The sequence below is a fragment of the Octopus sinensis genome, linkage group LG2, assembly GCF_006345805.1.
Source record: "Octopus sinensis linkage group LG2, ASM634580v1, whole genome shotgun sequence".
NCBI classification, from domain to species: Eukaryota; Metazoa; Mollusca; class Cephalopoda; order Octopoda; family Octopodidae; genus Octopus; species Octopus sinensis.
Window position 1 is genome coordinate 42,323,299 of NC_042998.1, and position 22,002 is coordinate 42,345,300.

Below are 22,002 nucleotides of genomic sequence, written 5' to 3' on the forward strand. Positions count from 1 at the left end.
TGTATATATATATATATAAAAAGGGCCTCCACACAGTTTCATCTACCAAATTCATTCACAAGACATTGGCGAGCCTGAGGCTAGAATAGAAAACACTTGCCCAAGTGTTGTAATGTGGCAGTGAACCTGAAATCATGTGGTTGCAAAGTGAGCTTCTTGGCCACACAGTCATGCCTGCGTCTATGCAGAGGTGCTGAAAAATTCTTGGCTTTAAACGTATTGTGAAAGGCCTGGTTGGAGGACTAACCTTCTGAGTTCTCTTACAGGGCTTAGAAAAACTGAAGAACCACTGCAGTAAGTGTGTGAATCTGAAATAACCATCATAAAATTATAATTAATTGATCATCCAGGAACTTTTCAGTACCCCTTTGTACATATACATTTTAGGTTATTTTAATGTCTTTATTTAGTTTCATTATTCTTAGATCACTATACAAATATGTTTTAACATTTAGTTTGTTTATAAAAAATAATGATCAATAGGCGTAGGAGTGGCTGTGTGGTAGTAGCTTGCTTACCAACGACATGGTTCCGGGTTCAGTCCCACTACATGGCACCTTGGGCAAGTGTCTTCTACTATAGCCTCGGGCCAACCAAAGCCTTGTGAGTGGATTTGGTAGCCAGAAACTGAAAGAAGTCCGTTGTATATATGTATATATGTGTTTATGTGTCTGTGTTTGTCCCCCCATCACTTGACAACCGATGCTGGTGTGTTTACATCCCTGTAACTTAGTGGTTTGGCAAAAGAGACTGATAGAATAAGTACTAGGCTTACAAAGAATAAATCCTGGTGTTGATATTCTCGACTGAAGGCGGTGCTCCAGCATGGCCACTGTCAAATGACTGAAACAAGTAAAAGAGTAAAAGAGTAATTAAAAATTAAAATTCTGTAGGCTGTGCTCAAATTATTTCCTTGGTTTTCTTACTCCGTTTAGCTTGTTAAAACTTCTTGCATATTTACAAATATTAGGGAGCTCCTTATATGGTAAGTCATTATTCAATGTGTTCTTTCTTCTTTAAAACAGTTGGTGGGAATATGAGGAAAATTTGGGCACTAATTTAAGCATGTTGAGAAGCTGCATTATATAGCTTAAACATGGATTTGTTTACTGATTAGTGAGTCAGATCTAGTAATAAATTAAAAGAACTATCTTTCTTGACTGAAATTAATGTTAACTTTAAGACTAAGTAGTATATTTGCAAAGCTGTAAAAGTAAACATAAGACAGAAAAATACTGTGATTGTAAAACTTGTTAAATAACACATTCTTTATTTACTATATTGAAACAACCTCTTATAATTCTTCTAAATTACTATAATAATAACCTAGAATATTTCTACTAAATTATTAGAAAAGCTATCTTAATTTACTTTGCTACAGATATAGAACAAATTTTATACATTATTACAACCTTAAAAGAATCTAAAGGTTGTCTTACTTCATCTGGTTCCCTTCTCCACCTCAAAACTGGTTCTTCATCACCATGGAAACCACTGAAGCTCAATATTAATGGTTCTTCATTAATTCTGTAAATGTTAATCAAGGGGAAAATATTATCACAAAAAGAAAAAGAAATGTTTGATATCTATTTATTCTTATTTGCTTGTACAATAATTAACTTAAGTTTGCTGATTCAGAAAGATTTTATTTATTTATTCAATCAATGCCAAATTGTATTAAGCTGGTGCAGAAGGGTATAATTTAATGTTAAACTTTTGACCAATAAAAAAAAATTCAGAAATAAACACTAAATTAAAGAACAAAATCTTATCAATTGATTAAAAATGTCATAAGATATTCATTCTAGTATCTTGTATCAATTTAATGAATTTTTTTTATTAAGTACAAGATTAGTACTTATCGGTGAATGAACATCATTGATAGAATGATTTTAATATGTTACTTTTAAAGATAAATTGGTAAGCTAGCAGAATCATTAGCATGCTGGGCAAAATGCTTAGCAGCATTTCATCCATTTTTACATTCTAAGTTAAAATTCCACCAAGGTCAACTTTGCCTTTTGTCCTTTTGGGGTCAATAAATAAATGCAGGTTGAGCACTGGGTTTGATGTAATCGACTTACTCACTCCCCCAAAATTGCTGGCCTTGCACCAAAATTTGAAACCAATATATTACTTTTAAAGACAATGATTTTGATTTTAATAATATTTTTAAAAGGATTAAAAGCAGTTTCAACTCCAACAGGATTTGAACTCTGAAGAATAATGCATCAAACTAGATAAGTATCTAGTTAAGCAATGCACAGTTTTAATCACCTATAACATCCCTTTGATCTTTTCTTATCTTAAAATATCTTTTGCTAAATGTTCATTTCATACCCATCCAATAATGGAAAGGTTCAATGCTTATAACTTAATAGTGAAGCTGAAAGTTATGAGACAGTGGTTACTTAAAGGATTACATAGCTATAGAACATTCAATACTACTTCTATTGCTGCTGCTGATGATACTACTACTACTACTACTACTACTACTACTACTACTATACTACTACTACTACTACTACTCCACTACTCTACTACTATGCAATATAATTTAATTCTAAATGAGCAAAAAAGATCTTGGTTTGCGAGTTTTTATCATGTATGTTTGACCCATGAGCTATTCTGTTACTGGTAGAGAGCATAACAGTCTAGAATGACATATTTAATAGCAATTGCTTCAATTTAAATGGCAGTAAAATCCCAACCAGTTGATATTATGAGCCAATACAAATTAAGTAGTATCAGATTATAATGTATGAAATTATTATCCTAAGTACCAAGCTTGGAAGTTCTAATTCATGGCAATTAAATTTACCAACTCATATTTCAAACAATTTTGTAAGAAGGAAACAACTAATTCAATAGTTTAACTAAAGATATAAAGATTGTTGCACTACTTACTTAGCCTCCAGAAGGCAAGCCACTGGTTTCTCTGATATCTTTAGTCTAGCAATAAGATTTAAATAAAGTGAGTCTGAGATGTCTAAAATACTAGGAGATGATGTTGAATTTGGAGTGTTGAAACTGCCGAGTTTTCTATTATAAAACTTGAAGTCTTCTCCATCAATCGTTGACAAACTACATGCCTCAAAACTATTTGAAGCAAGTTCTGTTGCACATGTAGATGAAAGGTCACTGATATTGCTGGAAAATGATAGTTTTCGATCCAAAATTTCTTTAGTCTGTTTAACGTCGTACTCAGAAAATTCCAATCGATACTTTGATTCATGGTAGTCATGAAGGGATGCTTTCGACTGATCAGTCTTTGGTGGTTCTTTTTCATTTAAGAAATGTATCTTATTAGTCATGCTTGGAATAAACTTAACTGAAATATGATCAGACTCCATTTTCTGTGTCATCAAAACATCTGCTGATGGTATTTGTTTGACCAAATTTTCATTATCAATTATTCTATTACTAAAATAATTTCCTTCTTTAAGTTGGTCATATTTTGATAAGTTACTTGAATAGGGAGCAATTTCTTTTGGTTGCTGGTTGATATACGTTAATTTATTGCTGTTAGATTCACATCTGTAATTATAGTTTGATGAGGAATCTTGGTTCATTTGATTACTGAAGGAATTCTGTCTTTCAATAATAGCATTTCTACTTTGAGATTTTCCATTTTCTTTATTCTCCTTAAAGTGGGTTTCTTCATTGCCATTCTCACACTTTGTTTTCATCAGTTTTTCTAATTTATTTGTTGAAGGTAAATTATTTTCTGAACTTTTTTTCTGTACTTTGGACCATGTCCTTGGTGATACCTCTTGTTTATTATTTAAAACCCTTGTTGGATTGTAGAATGCCTTTCCTGAGGAAACGCCATTGATACTACTTTCTCTTTCTTGACACTGCTCTTTGTTTAAATTAGATAAGCTTGCCTCATTATTGTTATGCTGTGTCTTCGTGTTTTGGATTCCATTAATGTTTTGATCACAGAACTCAGGTTTAATTGTAAATTGTTTTGGTAATTCTTTACTTTTGTTGCCATTTAACAAACTAATTTCAGCTTTATCATACATTGTTTCTTCAGATTTTAACAATATTTCATTGTTATTTTTGTTAGTATTTAAGAAACATTGTGGAGAGTTAGTATGTGATAAATTTTGAGAATAATGTTGCTCATTTATTTTGGAAAGTTCTATTGTTTTAAGATCAGTAATTAGCTCTGATGGAGAATCTTCCAACGGACATGCCTTAATTTCTTTTAGTGATTCATCAAGATTATTGAGATATATTTCACCACTTTCTGTTTGCTGCTCACTTAAAGAGGGCTGCAATTCCAGAATGGCCTGCTTGTCTTGCTTTATAACTGTTTCATTTAAATGAGAGAAATTGTTACTGGAAGGATTTTGTTCAGGTATAACATGACAAATTGTAGAATCTAATAAATCTATTCCTTCTGCAGATTGTCGATTGGTTACATTATCAATGACATCTGGAAGAATGTTTTTAGAGCTAATCTCCAACTTTTCAATCAAGGAATGATCATTTACTTTTGAGTTGTAAGCAGTTGTTCTTGTCATGTCCTCATGAAATAACTCATTGGCTTTGTTATTGAAATCAGATATTGATTTCTGTTTATTAGAACATAATTCTGTATTCTCTTGGTTTAGCTGCCATAATGTTTCTTTATTATTGTTCTGCTCGTCTTCCATTAATGTTTCATTAGACAGTGTGTCATCATTACAGGAAGCTAATATACAAGGGATATCATTTTCAAGAAATAGCTCATTGTTCTCCATTAGGTTTTTCTTGTAGTCATCAGCTGATGCAAGCTCTTTCATAACAGCTGGTGGTGAAAAGATCTCATAGATGGATAAGTTACCATCTCCTACACCAATCCAGAGCATATTATCATGAGGTAAAAAGCAAGTAACCCTTTGTTCATTTAGTTTTTCATCATCCTAGAGAGAGAGAGAGAGAGAGAGAGAGGTAAATATTAGTAAGCAATCTCAGTATAACGATTTAAATTATAGATTAATAGTGTTTCTTAGATCATACTTTTAGTTTGAATACTACCAATGAATAAGAATATACCAATAACTTTTAAATTTCTTATTAGAATAACTGTATGCATATTGCACCAACGTATGAAATATATTAATAATAGGTTGTAAAAATTAAGAAAATAAATAACAGTGCTAGATGAGTTGTGGTGCAACACATACACATGAAATGATTTTTTTGATATTGTTGAGTGGTTAGTAATGAGAATTCAACTCTAAAATAAGGTATTTCCTTGAACAAATCAAGCACCTAAAAACTACTGCTTAGCTGATACATATTTCCAGCAGTGAAAAAGACTGCAGTTTGTAGTGTCGAAACCATAACATAATTTCTGTTGTGAGTATAAATTTAGGATTCGTTTCTTGATTCTGGATCCCGTATTTCAGCGACAGATGTTTTGAAGCTATTCACATGATTTCGTTAATAAAAGTATTTTACATAAATCATTGGACATTTGAAAGGCAGATATAGAACTCAGTGTCCTGAAATGAAATTCTAATCATATACAATAGGTAAATTTGTACCTCTTTTGGAATAGGAATCCATCCATTTCTGATATCATACTTCATTTTACAAGTCAACAAATCTGGATCCCATATTTCAGTAACAGAAGATCCTTTTAAGCTAATCCATACTCCATGTTCACATGGTTTCATCGATAAAACTATTTCATATGGATTGTCAGACAGTTGAAAGGAAGATATGGAGTCCAGTGTCCTGCAATAGAATTCTAATTATCACTAAAAATGAATGTGTTTTACGATCATTTTATATTCATTATCATTTTCAAGTTAATTCCTGGCTTTAAGGATAAAATGTTTGAAACTGTGTGGAATGCTAATGATATTAAATATATCTAGAATCTCTTTCTAAATTATATTTCTAGATTAAGGATCTATATATTAAAGTATTATTAATGACTTATAAACCCTTAGTTTACTTCTAAAAACTTTGTATCTCAGTGATTCAACAGAAAATTATAGTGGAATGTTTCTCTGTTGATTTATCCAATTTCATGGCAGGGTTTAGCTTAAAATTGCAAGTTTACAAAAATATTTGTCAATTATAATTGCAAGTGTGTGTGGTCTAGTAGCTTTTAGCAATGTAATGCTATTTATTTTAGGTTCCTCTTCAGCTTCAAGCAGACATAGACACAGATATCCTCTTGGCATACCTAACTTAACTTAGTGAAACGCCATGAATGTAACAACTAGAAGGAGAGAAAACCACATAAGCACTACTGTGATAGTCATTTAAGGCTGGAAGGGCTGAAGCAATGTGAAATTAAGTACCTTGCTCCAGATACAATGTGCTACCTGGTCCAGAAAACCAAACCACGAGCTTATGATTGTGAGCTCAACATTCTAACCACTAGACTATGTACCTTCACTGTTAATTATATTGGATATCTAATACTTTCAACAGGAAACTTTTCCTTTCTCCAACAAATCAAATTTGATTATTGGCATCTGTGCTAGTGGAGCGCTAAGAGTACCAAACAAGTGTGATCGTTGCCAGAGCAACAAGCTGGCCTCTGTGTCGGTGGCACGTAAAAAGCACCATTCGAGCATGATCGTTACCAGCGTTACCTTACTGGCACTTCTGCTGGTGGCATGTGAAAAACATTCGAGCAAGGTCGTTGCCAGTGCCACTGGACTGGCTCCTGTGCAGGTGGCACATAAAAAGCACCATTTGAGCATGGCTGTTGCCAATACCGCCTGACTGGCCCTTGTGCCGGTGGCATGTAAAAGCACCCACTACACTCTCGAGTGGTTGGCATTAGGAAGGGCATCCAGCTGTAGAAACTCTGCCAGATCTGATTGGAGCCTGGTGCAGCCATCTGATTCGCCAGTCCTCAGTCAAATCGTCCAACCCATGCTAGCATGGAAAGCGGACGTTAAACGATGATGATGATGATGATGATGATGAATAACTATCTAAACTAAGATAGACTGTGTCATTAATAGTTAAGAGCTTTCACTAAGATTATAATATTTTATCAATAATGGAATATTAACCCTTTAGCATTCAAATTGCTTTGTCAAATGTACTGCTTATTTATTCACATTGTTTTGAATTAATCAAGCATTTTCTTGTAGCTTCAAGATTTTGATGATGTGATTGTTTATTTTTAGAATGACATTGTAGTGTAGGTATGAGATGTTGGATCTGGTCACTTTGAACATAAAAGAGGCAGAATATTTTAGTTGGATATGGTCAATTTAAATGCTAAAGAGTTAATCAGATTTTCAATTCATTGAAAAGTCTTAGCATATTATTGGCTTTTCTCTCTGTGTCTCAGACATGCAGGGTACTTATTAAAGAATTGTTTTTAACTTTTCAAAAATAGTAATAAACTTTCTGAAAGGAGGTTTCAGAAAGTTCAACATTATATCAAATCAATGCTTTGTTAAATTTCATTTCACCTTATTTAAATAAGATGTCTTTTATTTCTTTATCCTTTACTAGTTTCAGTCATTAGACTGTGGTCATGCTGGGGCTTCGCCTTGAAGGATTTTAGTTGACCAAATCGACCCCAGTACTTATATTTTAATTTTGTTACTTATATTGATAACTTTTGCCAAACCACCAAGTTACAGGGGTGTAAACACACCAACACTGGTTGTCAAGCAGTTGTGGGGACAAACACAGACACAAAGACACACACACACACACACACACACACACACACACATGTAAAAAGCACTCAGTTCACTCTATGGAGTGGCTGGTATTAGGAAGGGCATCCAGCTGTAAAAACCATACCAAAACAGACACAATAGTGTAGTGTAGTCTTCTATCTGGCCAGCTCCTGTCAAACCATCCAACCCATGCCAGCATGGAAGACGGACGTTAAATGATGATGATGATGATGATGATGATATATGATGGGCTTCTTTCAGTTACCATCTACTAAATCCACAAGGCTTTGGTTGGCTTGAGATTATAGGAGAAGACACTTTCACAAAGTGCCACACAGTTGGACCAAATCCAGAACCATGTAGCTGGGAAGCATACTTCTTATTACACAGCCACACCTGTGCCTCATATAAATAGATAAATATTTTCCTTGATGCCTAAACATTGGTTTAAGTATCTCTCAAATGATATGATATCCTTACTTCCCATGACTGAAATTATTATCCTCTTCATCTCACTATAAATAATAATAATAATAATATCTCTGTAGTTGTAGGTGCATTAGGAACTATCCCTAAAGATTTGAACAGATGAGGAAATAGGCATAACACCTAGTTTAGAGCAGCTCCACAAAACAGTATTATTAGGTACAGCTAGGATGCTTACAAGGTTTTTTGACATCTAAGGTTATTTGTTGTAGCCCAATGTTAGGAATTTTTCTTTTCCAACAGTCAATAATAATAATGATGATGATGATGATGATGATGATGATGATGATAATAATGATAATAATAATAATAATGATAATAATTTTAGCACAAGGTCAGCAAGTTCAAGGAGTGGGGTAGTCAATAACATCCACCTCAGTGTTCAACTGGTACTTATTTTATCAGCCCTGAAAGGATGGAAGGCAAAGTTGACCTCAGTAGAATTTGAACTCAGAACATAAAGACAGACCACATGCTGCTAAGTGACGTGCTAATGATTCTGCCAGCTGTGACTCTAAGCAGTAAACTAAGAGAAAGCATCTTTATCAATATTTTAGAAATTTTAAGAACTTTACTATAAGTAATCAATATAAAAAAAAGAAAGAAATATGTGAATTCTATGCATCTTTCTCCTTATAATTCCTTAATTTTAAATTCAATACCTTTGCTATTTATTTTTATTTAGTCAGCAGAAGTTATAGAGTAATTCAAGGGTTGGGAGTTTTGTGCTTTGGAACTTAAACATTTAGCATCAAACATATATGAAAAAAGACATACATATCTCATTACACAGTCATCTTCTTTCAGAACATAGATTTGGGACAGGTAATTAAAGCTGAAGTCATTTCAGCCTGAAGGTGTGTAATAGAAAAAAAAAAAAGAACAAGAAAAGAAGAGTATTTCTACATAAGCTATTATTCTAGCTATGACTATCATATCTTTTTAGAAATATATACGACTAAATTATTGAGTGTATTTTTTCTTAAGACCATAGAGTGTAATGTAAGGAAGATTTGTTCAGTGACCATGTGGAGGTTCCCATTGAATCAGAATATAAGGATTAGGAACATATACAGCTCAGACTGCAAGTCCAAAAGAGAAAATGCCATTTGTTTCTGGTTATCCAAAAATAAGTGAGCAAAAAGTTGTCAGTTAAATGCATGTATATATGCAAGTATCTGTGCAAGTCAAAGTGTATGTGTGTGTGTGTAGCTTTATGAATTGTGTATGTATGTTTGTGTAGTTTTAGTTTAGGACTAGGAATAGTACCCATAGCCTTCTTAATCCCTCTTAAAATGTGAGGATTTAATTACTGATGCATGTGTGTACTGGAACATGATTTAAAAGTTAATATATGAATATGACAAATTTTCCATACAAAGCAGATAGGATAAAAACTCTGTTGGCTGAGGCACACCACAAGGTGTCTTCCCAGATAAGAAGAGATGTGATTGGTGCCTGGTTTAGTGGAATATACAAGACATCTGCAAGACTATTTGGGCTGATAGATGCATCCTGAAAATTAAAACGATATATTGTTAGAAAACTTCTCAATTCTACACTTAGTTTTTAGCATATATTCAACATGTACAAAACAAAATTTACATAAGTGTACATTTTTCTTTTTTTTATATAAAGTATTTATTTTAGGATTTGTGTTCTGGAATTATACATTCTCAATGGAAACTCAATAGTTAAGATCCCACCCTTTTAGAATACTTCAAAGCAGATACTGAGAGGAGGGAATAAAAGGGACAGAAGAAAGAGGAAAAGGGATACATTTAGCTAGAATGTTGGAAACTGAATATTTAGATAGTGTTTATATTTCTTTCCAAAAGAATTTTAACTAAAATTAAAAATGAGTTGTGAATGAATGCAAATACAAACTGTTGAAGGAAAAGAATTATGCAAAACTCCACTCAATAGTTTAGATTCTTAAGTATCTGAACTCTTATAATATTCCCAAGCTAATAATGATTCAGCAATAGTTCCAAGTGTAGCTTAATTTCACATATATGTTTCATTGAAAATATTCCCCATAAAGTTTTCACCAAAAATGTTATCTTTACCATGAAAATTGAGATATTTTTTCAGTTCCTTTTCCCAGTATTTATTTTTCTTGGAAAATATTTATTTCAAGTGCTTGGTATAATTTCAAAATCAAGAACATTTCAACTTTTCTAGAATTTTTTGACTGACAGTATTTTAAATGATTTTTTTAAAAGTTTGGACATTGGATTATCGAAAAACAAGTTTGAAGTTAAGCTCAAATATTGCTGCTGATATTGTGTTGTGCTCTGTAAGAAAGTAAACGGTACTCAATTGCAAATAGAAGCCAGGATTGGTAATGAGACAGTATAAGCTCTGTCCAAAAAGGAGAACAGACTTTTAAAACAGTGCATTAACCAAATAGAGCATCATGTTCACAACTGATATATAAGTACTGTTACCTTGCTGCTTAGTATTATAATAGCCAAATCACATAACATTAGTTAGACACTGATCTACATCTACAAGAGTGAGTGTATATGTAATGTATTTGGTGAGTTGTCACAAGTTGAGCAAGGAAATGTTTGACAGCAGTGCATTTTTGTGAAATCATCTTTCTGATGGAGAAACCATTTGCAGAAATATTTCTAGTGTTGCTTCAGGCCTAGAAAGGATTTTTTTGAGTTATGTGTTATGTCTCACATGGTACCAGCATTTCAAATTGGAAAGAACATTCACTAAAGGAGATCCCAAATATGGGTGATCATCACATTGTGAAACTGCATATTGTATTCCATGAAAATTGTCACCTTACTGTCAATGAAATTTGCATTGCAGTAGACATCTATAAAGTTTGTGCTACATGGTTTGAAGAATGATTGATGATACATTGTGTTGTCACAAAATCTGTGAACAAAAGGAGGTCTGAATCAGTTATTAAAAAACTGTTTGATTGTGTGAATTATAATTAAGGTTTTCTGAAGTATCATAACAGGTGGTCAAATATGATTATGTGGCTGTGATGCTGAAAAAAAGAACAGTAATTGTAGTGGCTGAATTGTCATCACTGTAACTAAAAACAGCACATCAGAGTCACTCAAATGTTGATCATCATTGTTTTCTCATTATAAGAGCGTCAACCTTGAGTTTATTTAACCATTCAGCATTCAGATTACTCTATCAAATATAATGCTTTATACACATTGTTCTGAATTAATCATGCATTATCTTGTAGCATTGAGATTTTGATGATGTGGTTGTTTATTTTAAGGATGACATTGTAGGGTAAGTGAAAGGAGCTGGATCTAGCTTTTTAGAACATAAAACAGGTAGAATATTTGGATGTGATGTGGCCAGATTAAATACTAAAGGGTTAACATGGTCAGAGGATAAATAAATAATTTTACTTATTTTATCCTGAAAGCTCAATTCAAGCATCTTCTAAACATGGAAACTCCTGAATATTATTTCTCAATTTGAAGTGGGTGTGGAAAGTGAAAATTTAGACACATTTTTTAAAGAAGAATTTATTGAAATGACTTTTGACTTTGAAGTGAAGTTTATGTTTATACCTAATGGAATTGGATATTACTGGATAAATAAAAAAAACTTGCAAAATATCCCAAGATTTGTGCAACTGTTGAACTCATTTTACTAGTGTTCCCAAGTTAGTTTATGGTGGAATCAGCATTTAGCCATATGCATTATTTACTAAACAAACACAGAAGCACTTTGGACATGGACACAAGAACAATAGGTGCTTTGTAGCTCAAATTCACAAATTTACAACCTAATATTTGTAATTTTCTCCATCCGCACTGAACCTGTCATGGCTTTCCCATTAGAAAATTATTCATGCATTAACGGTGCATTTATATTTATGGTTTGCTAATTAATTTGTCCAGAGGTGAATGGAATTTAAATTTTGTTACAAGGGGTGTATCAAGTAAGAAGCTTGAGAAGTCCTCTATACAGAAAGGGATATTTGGGAATACTTAAAAATCATTGTTTAAAATAATTTTAGGCTATCAAATAATATTTCTAAATTCTATCAAATATCATTGTTTTATTCTGATAATGAAATCAAAATAAAATATTTTTACTTCAAGAAGGCAAAATTTTAATTAATTAAAATTAATCTCCAAAGAAAGTCATGTAGATTAGTATAAAAAAAAGTATAGAAAAAGATTAGCCTATAAATGATAGAATTTCAAACCCTTTTATAATTATTGTATGATAGTAAGAAACATAGTTTTTATACAATCACAAATAGAAGGCATGTGCTGTAGTCAAATGAGAATAACAACATCTGGCTATAAAAATGTTTACCAATGATGCCTGTACATGACATTATTTTTAACATGGAATTGTATCCCAAGTTGAAAGCAAGTACTACAGTTACATAACAGAAACAACATCTTGTTATAAAAATGTTTAACGACAATGTCTGCAAATAACATTATTTTAAAAATAGAATTGTGTATGTAAAAGTGGTAAAAGTAACTACATCCCTATCAAATTTTCTTATCTATTATTCGTCAATACTATTCTTTTATAGAATATCATGAAATGAATCAATAACTACTTAAAATCGATGCTAAATTTGGTCTTAGGTTTCAGATATATGATAGCTTAGTCTTTTTCCAACCATTAGACTAAATTTATAATTTGATTATCATACAATTTATGCAACTCAGTAGAAGAAAGAATAAAACTATTATTATTGTTGTTATTCATCTTCAAAGAATAATTTTTTTTCGAATTTACAACTACAGGAAGTACTTATTTAATTCACTTTATATAACTATTCTAAATTTAAATGTATCATTTTTAGGGCTGTGATTTCCTGAAAACTTTGTTATATCTTTTCATTTGATTCATTAATCTTGTTCAACAATTAAGTATATTAAACAAATTTAAATCCTGCTATTTCCTAAGCAGTTAGCCTTTGATAAAAATTTAGGACTTCAAAAGAATAAGAAAATGAGGTGATATAAACCAACAACTGACAGGAAATGTTTTGTCACAATGTCAGAAATAGAAAAATACCACCCCCACTGAACTTTATACATTTTTAAATACAAGGAAATGTCTGTTTTGCTAGTCTTTTAAATTCTAAGATTTTAGATGTATTAAAAAACAGCTTTTGCAAGTGAAGTATTCATAAATAGGTTGACTGAAAGAGACATTGTGGATGTGAGTTTAAAGCTCACTTTTGGAATAGTATGATTCAATATAATCAGTAAAAATTCTACTACTCTTATTTTACATGAATCGTTATACTTAACTGAAGTAACATGACTTAAAGTGGTTGAGATCATGAAAAAAAAAAAAAAAACCACAAATCATTAACAAAGACTTTATAGTATGACAAAAGACAAACATGTTCAGAATTTGTGAATATAGAATTTTGTTCACTTCAAGAACAATGATAAATGTATTGTACTAGAGCAGAAAATTTTTTACTCTGATCACAAAGCGAAAAGTTAATTTCCACCCAGTTTTGATAAGAAAATGTTTTAAATGAAACATTCAAGGTTTTCAGAGATGAGAATACAAAATAATTGTAAAAGAGTAAATTGCTAAGTTAACATTTCAGAACTTTACTGTTTATAGTTGAAACAAATTGTAAGACATTTTAGTCATATTGGGTTTCTTTTATTAACTGAATAAAAAAAAACAAAAAAAAAAAACTATTTAAAACTCTACTGTTACGAATATATTTTTCAGCAAAGTAGGGAAAAATGTGTTATCTGAGTCAAAGTAAGTTTTATTATATTTTGTCTTCTTTACTTTTAGTTTCTTTATTTCAGTTTTGGGTGATGTCCCTAAAAGATAATATTCCATTTGCTGTATTTCTTCTTTTAATCCATTCAAAAATATATTAATGTTTGTTGACATTTGCAACTTTTCCTGTAGTAGTTTGATATGAGGAAAATCCTTTGGGTAAATGCTTCTGAGAATCATAGGGTGTCAATGTGTGCGACTGAGGAAAGATAAATAGTGGCTTATTGGGAGTGAACTCTGATGTATGTATAACATTGTTTTTCAACAATTGCTTTAAATCATTTAAATCATTCATAGCATACTTTCAGTATGTTTTATTATACATGCAATCAGCTAAGCCCACTACATAATTAGATTTAAGCCCTAGTACTATCTGGTTAAGCAAAGATTTAAGGGAATTGATTCCATTCAATTCCTATTTATAAAAATTCTAAGTGCATTTAAAAGAAATTGTATTGTTATAACCACACAGAATTATTGTTCTTGTTTAGCTCTAAGTAAAACCATAATCAGAGAGGTTCCAACTATTATCATTCTGTTTTTTCTTAATGATATCTCAGACTATAGGAAATTTTAATAAGCTCATTTGGTACAAAGAATGAAAAATCTAATGTTTTGAGTGGTTACTGTTATTTTTCTAATTGTTTTTTTTTTCCAGCTTTCTCCTCCTGATCCCCATGTCTGGTTGTGGCAAGGATAGTGAAAGACTGGACAAAGATGATTACAAGCACCATTACAAGATTGAACACAACATCAAAAGCATCAACAAGCTGGTCAACTGATACTAGGTTTATCATGGTAATGGCAAGCACATCTTAGGTGTGATCTGTCAGGAGACTCATGGTGTGCTCAAGCTGGGCATCTGATGCTTGGTTGGTCATGATGGCATCAAATGCATCCCTGGCCTGATCTATGGGGAGATTCATAGTGTGTTCAATGTATTTCTTGAGAATGTGAATATGATCAAACCCTTTTGTCTCAATGTGGTCAATTTATATTTACTGCATTGCTTTCTGATTGGCATCATTCAATTAATCTATTACTACTTTACAGGTATTTTCTTCCTTCATCTTTATCAATTTATAAAATACCAAATAGTTTAAACTTTTTGAAAAAAAAATGCTTTAGTTTCATTAAGTTTTCTCTCTATACTAATTACTTTTTTGCATATATAAAGAGTACACCTTTTTGCCTGTAAAAAGAATGCACTAGCAGGTAAAATGTGGGCACAGGAGTGATAATAGTATATGTATGTTTGTATGTATGTATGTATGTATGTATGTATGTATGTATGTATGTATGTATGTATGTGTGTGTGTATGTATGTATGTGTACATACAAACACACACACACACACACACACACACAAGACAGGTTTCTGTTCATCAACTTTTACTCTCAGTGGCATTGGTTTAAATGAGGCTACAAAAGTAGACATTTGCCTAAGATGCTGTGCAGCAGGGTCAGATCTAGAATCTATAATGTACACATGCTAATTCTAAGAAAAGACATTTAGCCTATCTTTAAAATTATTTGGGAATTATAACTACCACAGAACACTAGTGAACGTTGCAACTGAAAGATGCCAATTTTTGACATAGTTCTAGGGAACTCCATAACTAATTATTTTTTAATATCAAGAAATGGTTGTATGTGGATGGACTTAACTATTTCCTGAAAATTATTCCATTGATCTGTGAAAGTAACACAAATACTCTCCATGCTTTGACTTGCCAGTGTATTATTTCCTTTTGTTCTTCTACCAAGACTAATATGGTTTATCTTCCTTTAAATTTTTTTTATTACATTTAAACACTGATAAGATATCTTGACTGTATTTATTTGTTGCACACAAACGTATGTAAATGCACAATATGCATGGGTTTTATGTAATCACACACACACAAATACAAAGATTCAAGCACAGACAGATGATACAGATATGTATAGGTATTGTTAGCTATGATGCACAATCATTTCATATTTCTTTATTGCCTACAAGGGGCTAAACATAGAGGGAACAAACAAGGACAGACAAAGAGATTAAGTCGATTATATCGACCCAGTGCATAACTGGTACTTAATTTATCGACCCCGAAAGGATGAAAGGCAAAGTCAACCTTGGCGGAATTTGAACTCAGAATGTAATGGCAGACGAAATACCACTAAGCATTTTGCCCGGCGTGCTACTGTTTCTGCCAGCTTGCCACCAAAGCATGCTCAATCATTTCAGCCAGACTGACATAATCATCGTCGTCATCATCACCATCATCATCATCATTTTCATTATCACCACCACCACCGTCACCACCACCACAATCATCATCATCATTTTTTCCTCTGCTTTCCATATTGGTATTAGTTGGATTGTTAAGTAAGATTCAATGAGCCAGAAGACTACATCTTCCACAAGTCCCTGAATTTTAGCATGGTTTCTATGACTGGGTGCCCTTCCTAATGCTAAACATTTTACAAAGTGAACAGGATGCTTTTATTTTTCTGTGATGTCAGCATTAGCATGGTTGCCTTGTAACCTACAAGACTGAAAACCCTCTCCTCTCTTCTTGAGAAGAAGGATAGGAGGGTGGTCATTTTGTGTGAGGTGTTGAGAGGTTCATGTTTGATGGAAAGAGTAGGGAAAGGTTTGTTGTTGAAAAGGTTCACGGCTACTTTGCATTTTACATGGGTGGGCAGTGGTGCCAGAAAGGGAGATAGATATGATGGTGATGAAGTGCCAGAACATACTTTATGGTAACATGTCCCAGAAGGTGAATAGAAGAGAGAAAAGAGATGGAAGAGGCTGTAGTGAAGGGAAAGGTAACAGCAGTGTGAGGGGAGAGTGAGAAATGGATACAAACATAGGGTGGAAGTGAATGAAGAAAATATTGTACAGGGCTAGGGTGACTGATGGTAAGTATGAATTTTAATTAATTAAAAGTTGACCTGTGGGGAAAAGTGAATCATTAGTAGTATAATCAAGGACAGAAGAATCAAACATGAAATTTTAATAGAGTAATCAGAAATCAATTATGAACAATACAGAAGAAATATGTTAGCAATGATCTTATTTGGTTTTCATTCAGAGCATGTCCCAGAATATTTTCCTATAGTCCTTCCATATTTTATTATATATAAAAACAATTTAAAGAGGTTGTATTAGGTTTAGATTTACCCAGTAAAACATGACTTACCTCTAAAATAGCAATATTTCCATTTGATAAACCCACAAAAATAGTTGTAGTCTTCTCTTTAGAGATGTAATTTAAGCTCATTGCTGCTGCAAGAAGACGTACTTCCCATAATTGTACCCTGGTTTGGTAAGAAACAAACAACTGGTTAAATTTGATAAAAGTTAGAAAGTCATTAAAGTGAAAACCAGACAGATGTGAGTGAACAGAGGCAAAAAAACAGAAAGTCAAAAGGAACTTGAACTAAGTTTATTAATTTATCTTTCACTTCATTTGGAATAAATTGCAGAACAATAAAAAAATGTTGTTGTTGTCATCATCACCACCACTGCTGTCAATGCTGTTGTCATTGTCATTGTTCAGAACTCAGAGTTTCTGTACAACAAATGAATGATTGTTGTACTTCATTAGATGTTGCAAGTTTAATGCATACTTACAGCATGCTTAATAGGTATTAACAGGTATTAATTCAGAATCACACACACACGCATATTCATCTTTTATCTTTTATTGTTTAATTGTATCAGTCATTAGACTGTAGCCATGCTGGTGCATCACCTTTGACAAAATACAACTAAGGATTTTGCCTGGTGTGCTAATGATTCTGCCAGCTCATTGCCTTAATAATAATAATAATAATAATAATAATAATAATAATAATAATAATAATAATAATAATAATGAAGATGATGATGATGATTTCAAATTTTGGCTCAAAGCCAGTAAGTTCAGGGGAGGGGATAAGTTAATTACACTGACCCTGTTGATCCACTGGTACTTATTTTATTGACCCCAAAAGGATGAAAAGCAAAGTCAATGAAATTTCAACTCAGAACATAACGACAAAATGCATCTATGCACTTTGCCTGTTGTGCTGATGATTCTACCGGCTAGCCACCTAAAATATAATAATAACAATAATAATAAGACCTACAAACTAGGGAGTTTCTACATTTCTGTATATATTCTAACAAATCTCTACACTGACCATCCTACTGTTTTTAAAATGGGATCATAAATCTAAGTACAAAACTTTTGCACACCATACTCACAGTATAAACAGAACGACCAAAAACATTATAAGGTTTCTTATTTTCAGTAAGACAATTGGAACATCCTTGTTTGTAGATATGGAAAGTGAAAGGTGGGAAGTGTTTAAAAATGAAAGTTTTAAAGAACAATGATTGAGTGGAAAGTTTGTTGTCAACAATAGGTTAAGTGAGATTTGCAATGAAAATTAGATGTTAGAGAATGGAGATGAAGAAAGACCGAGACCTCTGAGATATGCTGTGACTGTGAAGACCCGACAAATGAAGTGAGTTCATGGCTTGCGGGATGGCCTACTATGCTAACCTTGGATCATAGAGTGACTCATAGTGCTTGAGGAGACCTATTGAGTCAAGTACGTCAACACCAACATCAAATAAAAATCAAATGGAAAATGTAGTTAAGATATCCGTGCCGGTGGTACGTAAAAAGCACCATCCGAACATGGCTGATGCCCGCGCCGCCTTACTGGCTCTGTGTCGGTGACACGTAAAAAGCACCAACCGATTGTGGCCGTTTGCCAGTCTCCTCTGGCCCCTGTGCCGGTGGCATGTAAAAAGCACTCACTACACTCACGGAGTGGTTGGTCTTTAGAAAGGGCATCCAGCCGTAGAAACACTGCCAGATCAGACTGGAGCCTGGCACAGCCTCCTGGTTTCCTAGACTCCAGTCAAAACGTCCAACCCATGTTAGCATGGAAAATGGACATTAAACGATGATGATGATGATGATGATGAAGAAGAATAAATAAAAACAATTTTTGATAATTTTTGTTCAAATTCTACTGAGATCGACTTTGCCTTTCATCCTTCTGGGGGTTGATAAATTAAGTACCAGCAAAATACTGTGGTTGATGTAATTGACTAGTCTCCTCCCCCAAAATTTCAGGCCTTGTACCTATAGTAGAAAAGATTATTATTCTCTTTTACTCTTTTGCTTGTTTCAGTCATTTGATTGCGGCCATACTGGAGCACCGCTTTTAGTTGAGCAAATCGACCCCAGGGCTTATTCTTTGTAAGCCTAGTACTTATTCTATCAGTCTTTATTGCCAAACCACTAAGTTACAGGAACATGAAACACACCAGCATCGGTTGTAAGGCAATGTTGGGGGGGGGGACATACACAGACACACAAACATATACACACACATACATATATACAACGGGCTTCTTTCAGTTTCTCTATCAAATCCACTCACAAGGCTTTGGTCAGCTCGAGGCTATAGTAGAAGACACTTGCCCAAAGTGCCACACAGTGGGACTGAACCCAGAACCATGTGGTTGGTAAGCAAGCTTCTTACCATACAGCCACTAATAATAATAATAATGATAATAATAATAATAATAATAATAATAATAATAATATGATGATGATGATTATGATTATGATAATGATGATAATGTTGATGGGAGTGGTGTAATGATAGATAGATTTTGAAGAGGGGATTTTGTAGGGAAATGGGAATTGGATTTAAAAAAGAAATATGCTAAAAAATTTTTTTTTCCCTTTTGCTAAATATAATTTTGAAATTTTTAATTATATGTCTGCACATTTATCTCTTTTGAAGATCATAGATGCTGACTTCAGCAATACCGAGGTGGGGAGTAGATTCAAAGAAATGCATTTCCTACCAGTAAACAATCTGAAATTTGTATCCTCCTTGTACCCTACTCCAATGATAAGCAAAAGACTTTAGTTGATACTAACACGTAAGTTTTAGTGCAGACAGATTAATTATGAAGGCCAGCTTCGACAAAGTAAAATATAGTTTTGTCCACCACCACCACCATATTTAGGATGAGGATGATGTTTATCAGAATGTGTGTGCATGTGTATTAGTATATGTATGGTCTCTTTCTCTCGGTATAATTGAGAACACACACACACACACACACTCACATATGCATATTCATAAATGAGAGTATGTACATTTATGTAGACCTTTTCATATGTACCGTTGCATGTCCTGTGTGTATATGAGTTTCTGTTTCAGTTGTATAAATTCTGTGTGAGCAAGTAGTGGGTGAATGACTATGTGTGTATACATCTGGGCATATGTGTGTGTGTGTGTGTGCATGCGTGCCTCTGTGTGTGTGTGTGTGTGTGTGTGAGGTTATGTATTTTATGAGTTGATGATTACTGGAAACAGAGAAACAGGGTGGGACCTTAACAGTTCATCAGATCAGAGTCTGAATATAGGGTTTTTAAGTACAGTCACAAAGCGGTTGGCACTGTTCACTTTTATTTATAAATGCTTCTTTAGATCTATTTATCAATTTGTTATAGAAGACTTACTGCATTTCACACCACACCAAATTCTTTTGAAGAACAAAAGGATACTAATTACTTCAGATGTTATACTGTAAAAGCTACTGTTGCTGCTGCTGCTGCTGCAACTACTACTACTACTACTACTACTACTACTATAACGATGACTGCTTCTGCTGCTGCTGTTGTTGTTGTTAAGCAACAAGACAAGTAAGGGTGATTAGGTGATGGTCTATGGCTTAGGGGCGGGAGACCCCAGATTTTGGAAAAAAAAAACTTTGGTCGTCTTGTAGTCAAGGGCTCTTCATTGACGCCTGACACCAATGGGAGGTGGCCCTCGAAGTCGCTGGAAATGGAGATCTCCAGGTCCAAATTCTTGAACGGCTGCTTTTGCTGTTGTTGCTAATGCACTTAATAGCAATTGAGGCTTCTTAATTTGGGTTCTATTTCAGTTCTTGTTGACACTGTCTTTTGTACATATTGACCATAAATAGGAACTTAACTTGTGACTCTTTGATAAGAAAAACTTGTTTTATTTTGTGCTTAATTATTATGATGTTTTTATATGATTTTATTACACTTATAAAATTGATCCCTGTATGTTATAATGAATGCAATTGTAGAGTTTTGAAATGTTTTTGATTCAGAACATGAAGAAATTATACAATAACTGCTTTTATTGCTTCTTTGTAATCATTTTTTTTTTCAGTATACAACCTTATCTTTCAGCATTCCAAATTCAAAATCTTTTGAAATTGTATTTGCTTTTCATCTTTCTGACAAAGCTTTGTGTTTACCTACAGGGTTATTATTTGCTGTCTACAAATAAGAACAGCAGTTATAAGTGAGCTATGAACAACTAATCCAGCTGATGAAGCATAATGCTGATAAAACATGTCACACAGTCTGATGACATTATTTATTGTCCATAAGGCGGTGAGCTGGTAGAAATGTCAGCATGCTGGGCGAAATGCTTAGCAGTACTTTGTCTGTCTTTACGTTCTGAGTTCAAATTCCACTGAGGTCGACTTCACCTTTCATCCTTTTGGGGTCAATAAATTAGGTAGCAGTTGCATACTGGATTCAATCTAACTGACTAGCTTCCTCCCCGAAAATTTCAGGCCTTGTGCCTAGAGCAGAAAAGATTATTTATTGTCCATCTCAGAGTGTTTTCACACATACTATCTATAAGGAGAATTTCTTTTCTGAGACAGTTACTGCAGTAAAGGTCTTTCATCATTTGAGTGTACATTGACATTAGGAAGGACATCCTTGGCATTAGGAAGAGCATAGAAACCATGCCAAATGAGACTGGAGTCTGGTACAGCCCCTCAGCTTACCAGCCCAGGTCAAACAGTCAAACCGATGTTAGCATGGACAATGGATGCTAGATGATGATGATGGTGATGATGAAGATGATGATCATATTAAATATAAATGTACACAGCTTTATTTTAATCAATACTGTTTAATTTATATATGCTAGCGAATTTATTATTTGGTGTTAATGTATAAGAACAGCAGTTCTCAATTATGTGTGAACATTGGATTTGGTGTTGTAAGCTGTTGAATTGTAATGC

The 22,002-nt window shown here is 33.3% G+C and overlaps 1 protein-coding gene across 2 annotated transcripts in view; it reads right to left on the reverse strand.

Moving 5' to 3' along the window:
* Window positions 1-22,002, reverse strand: part of LOC115223623 — a 218,347-nt gene that overhangs the window by 1,696 nt on the left and 194,649 nt on the right. For both annotated transcript variants that reach the window (XM_036512643.1, XM_029794291.2), the window contains 5 exons: window positions 17,111-17,228; window positions 9,523-9,659; window positions 5,541-5,733; window positions 2,908-4,913; window positions 1,440-1,527 (listed from right to left, as the gene is read on the reverse strand). In XM_036512643.1, the coding sequence (XP_036368536.1) occupies window positions 1,440-1,527; window positions 2,908-4,913; window positions 5,541-5,733; window positions 9,523-9,659; window positions 17,111-17,228 (2,542 nt within the window). The remainder of the gene's footprint in view (window positions 1-1,439; window positions 1,528-2,907; window positions 4,914-5,540; window positions 5,734-9,522; window positions 9,660-17,110; window positions 17,229-22,002) is intronic.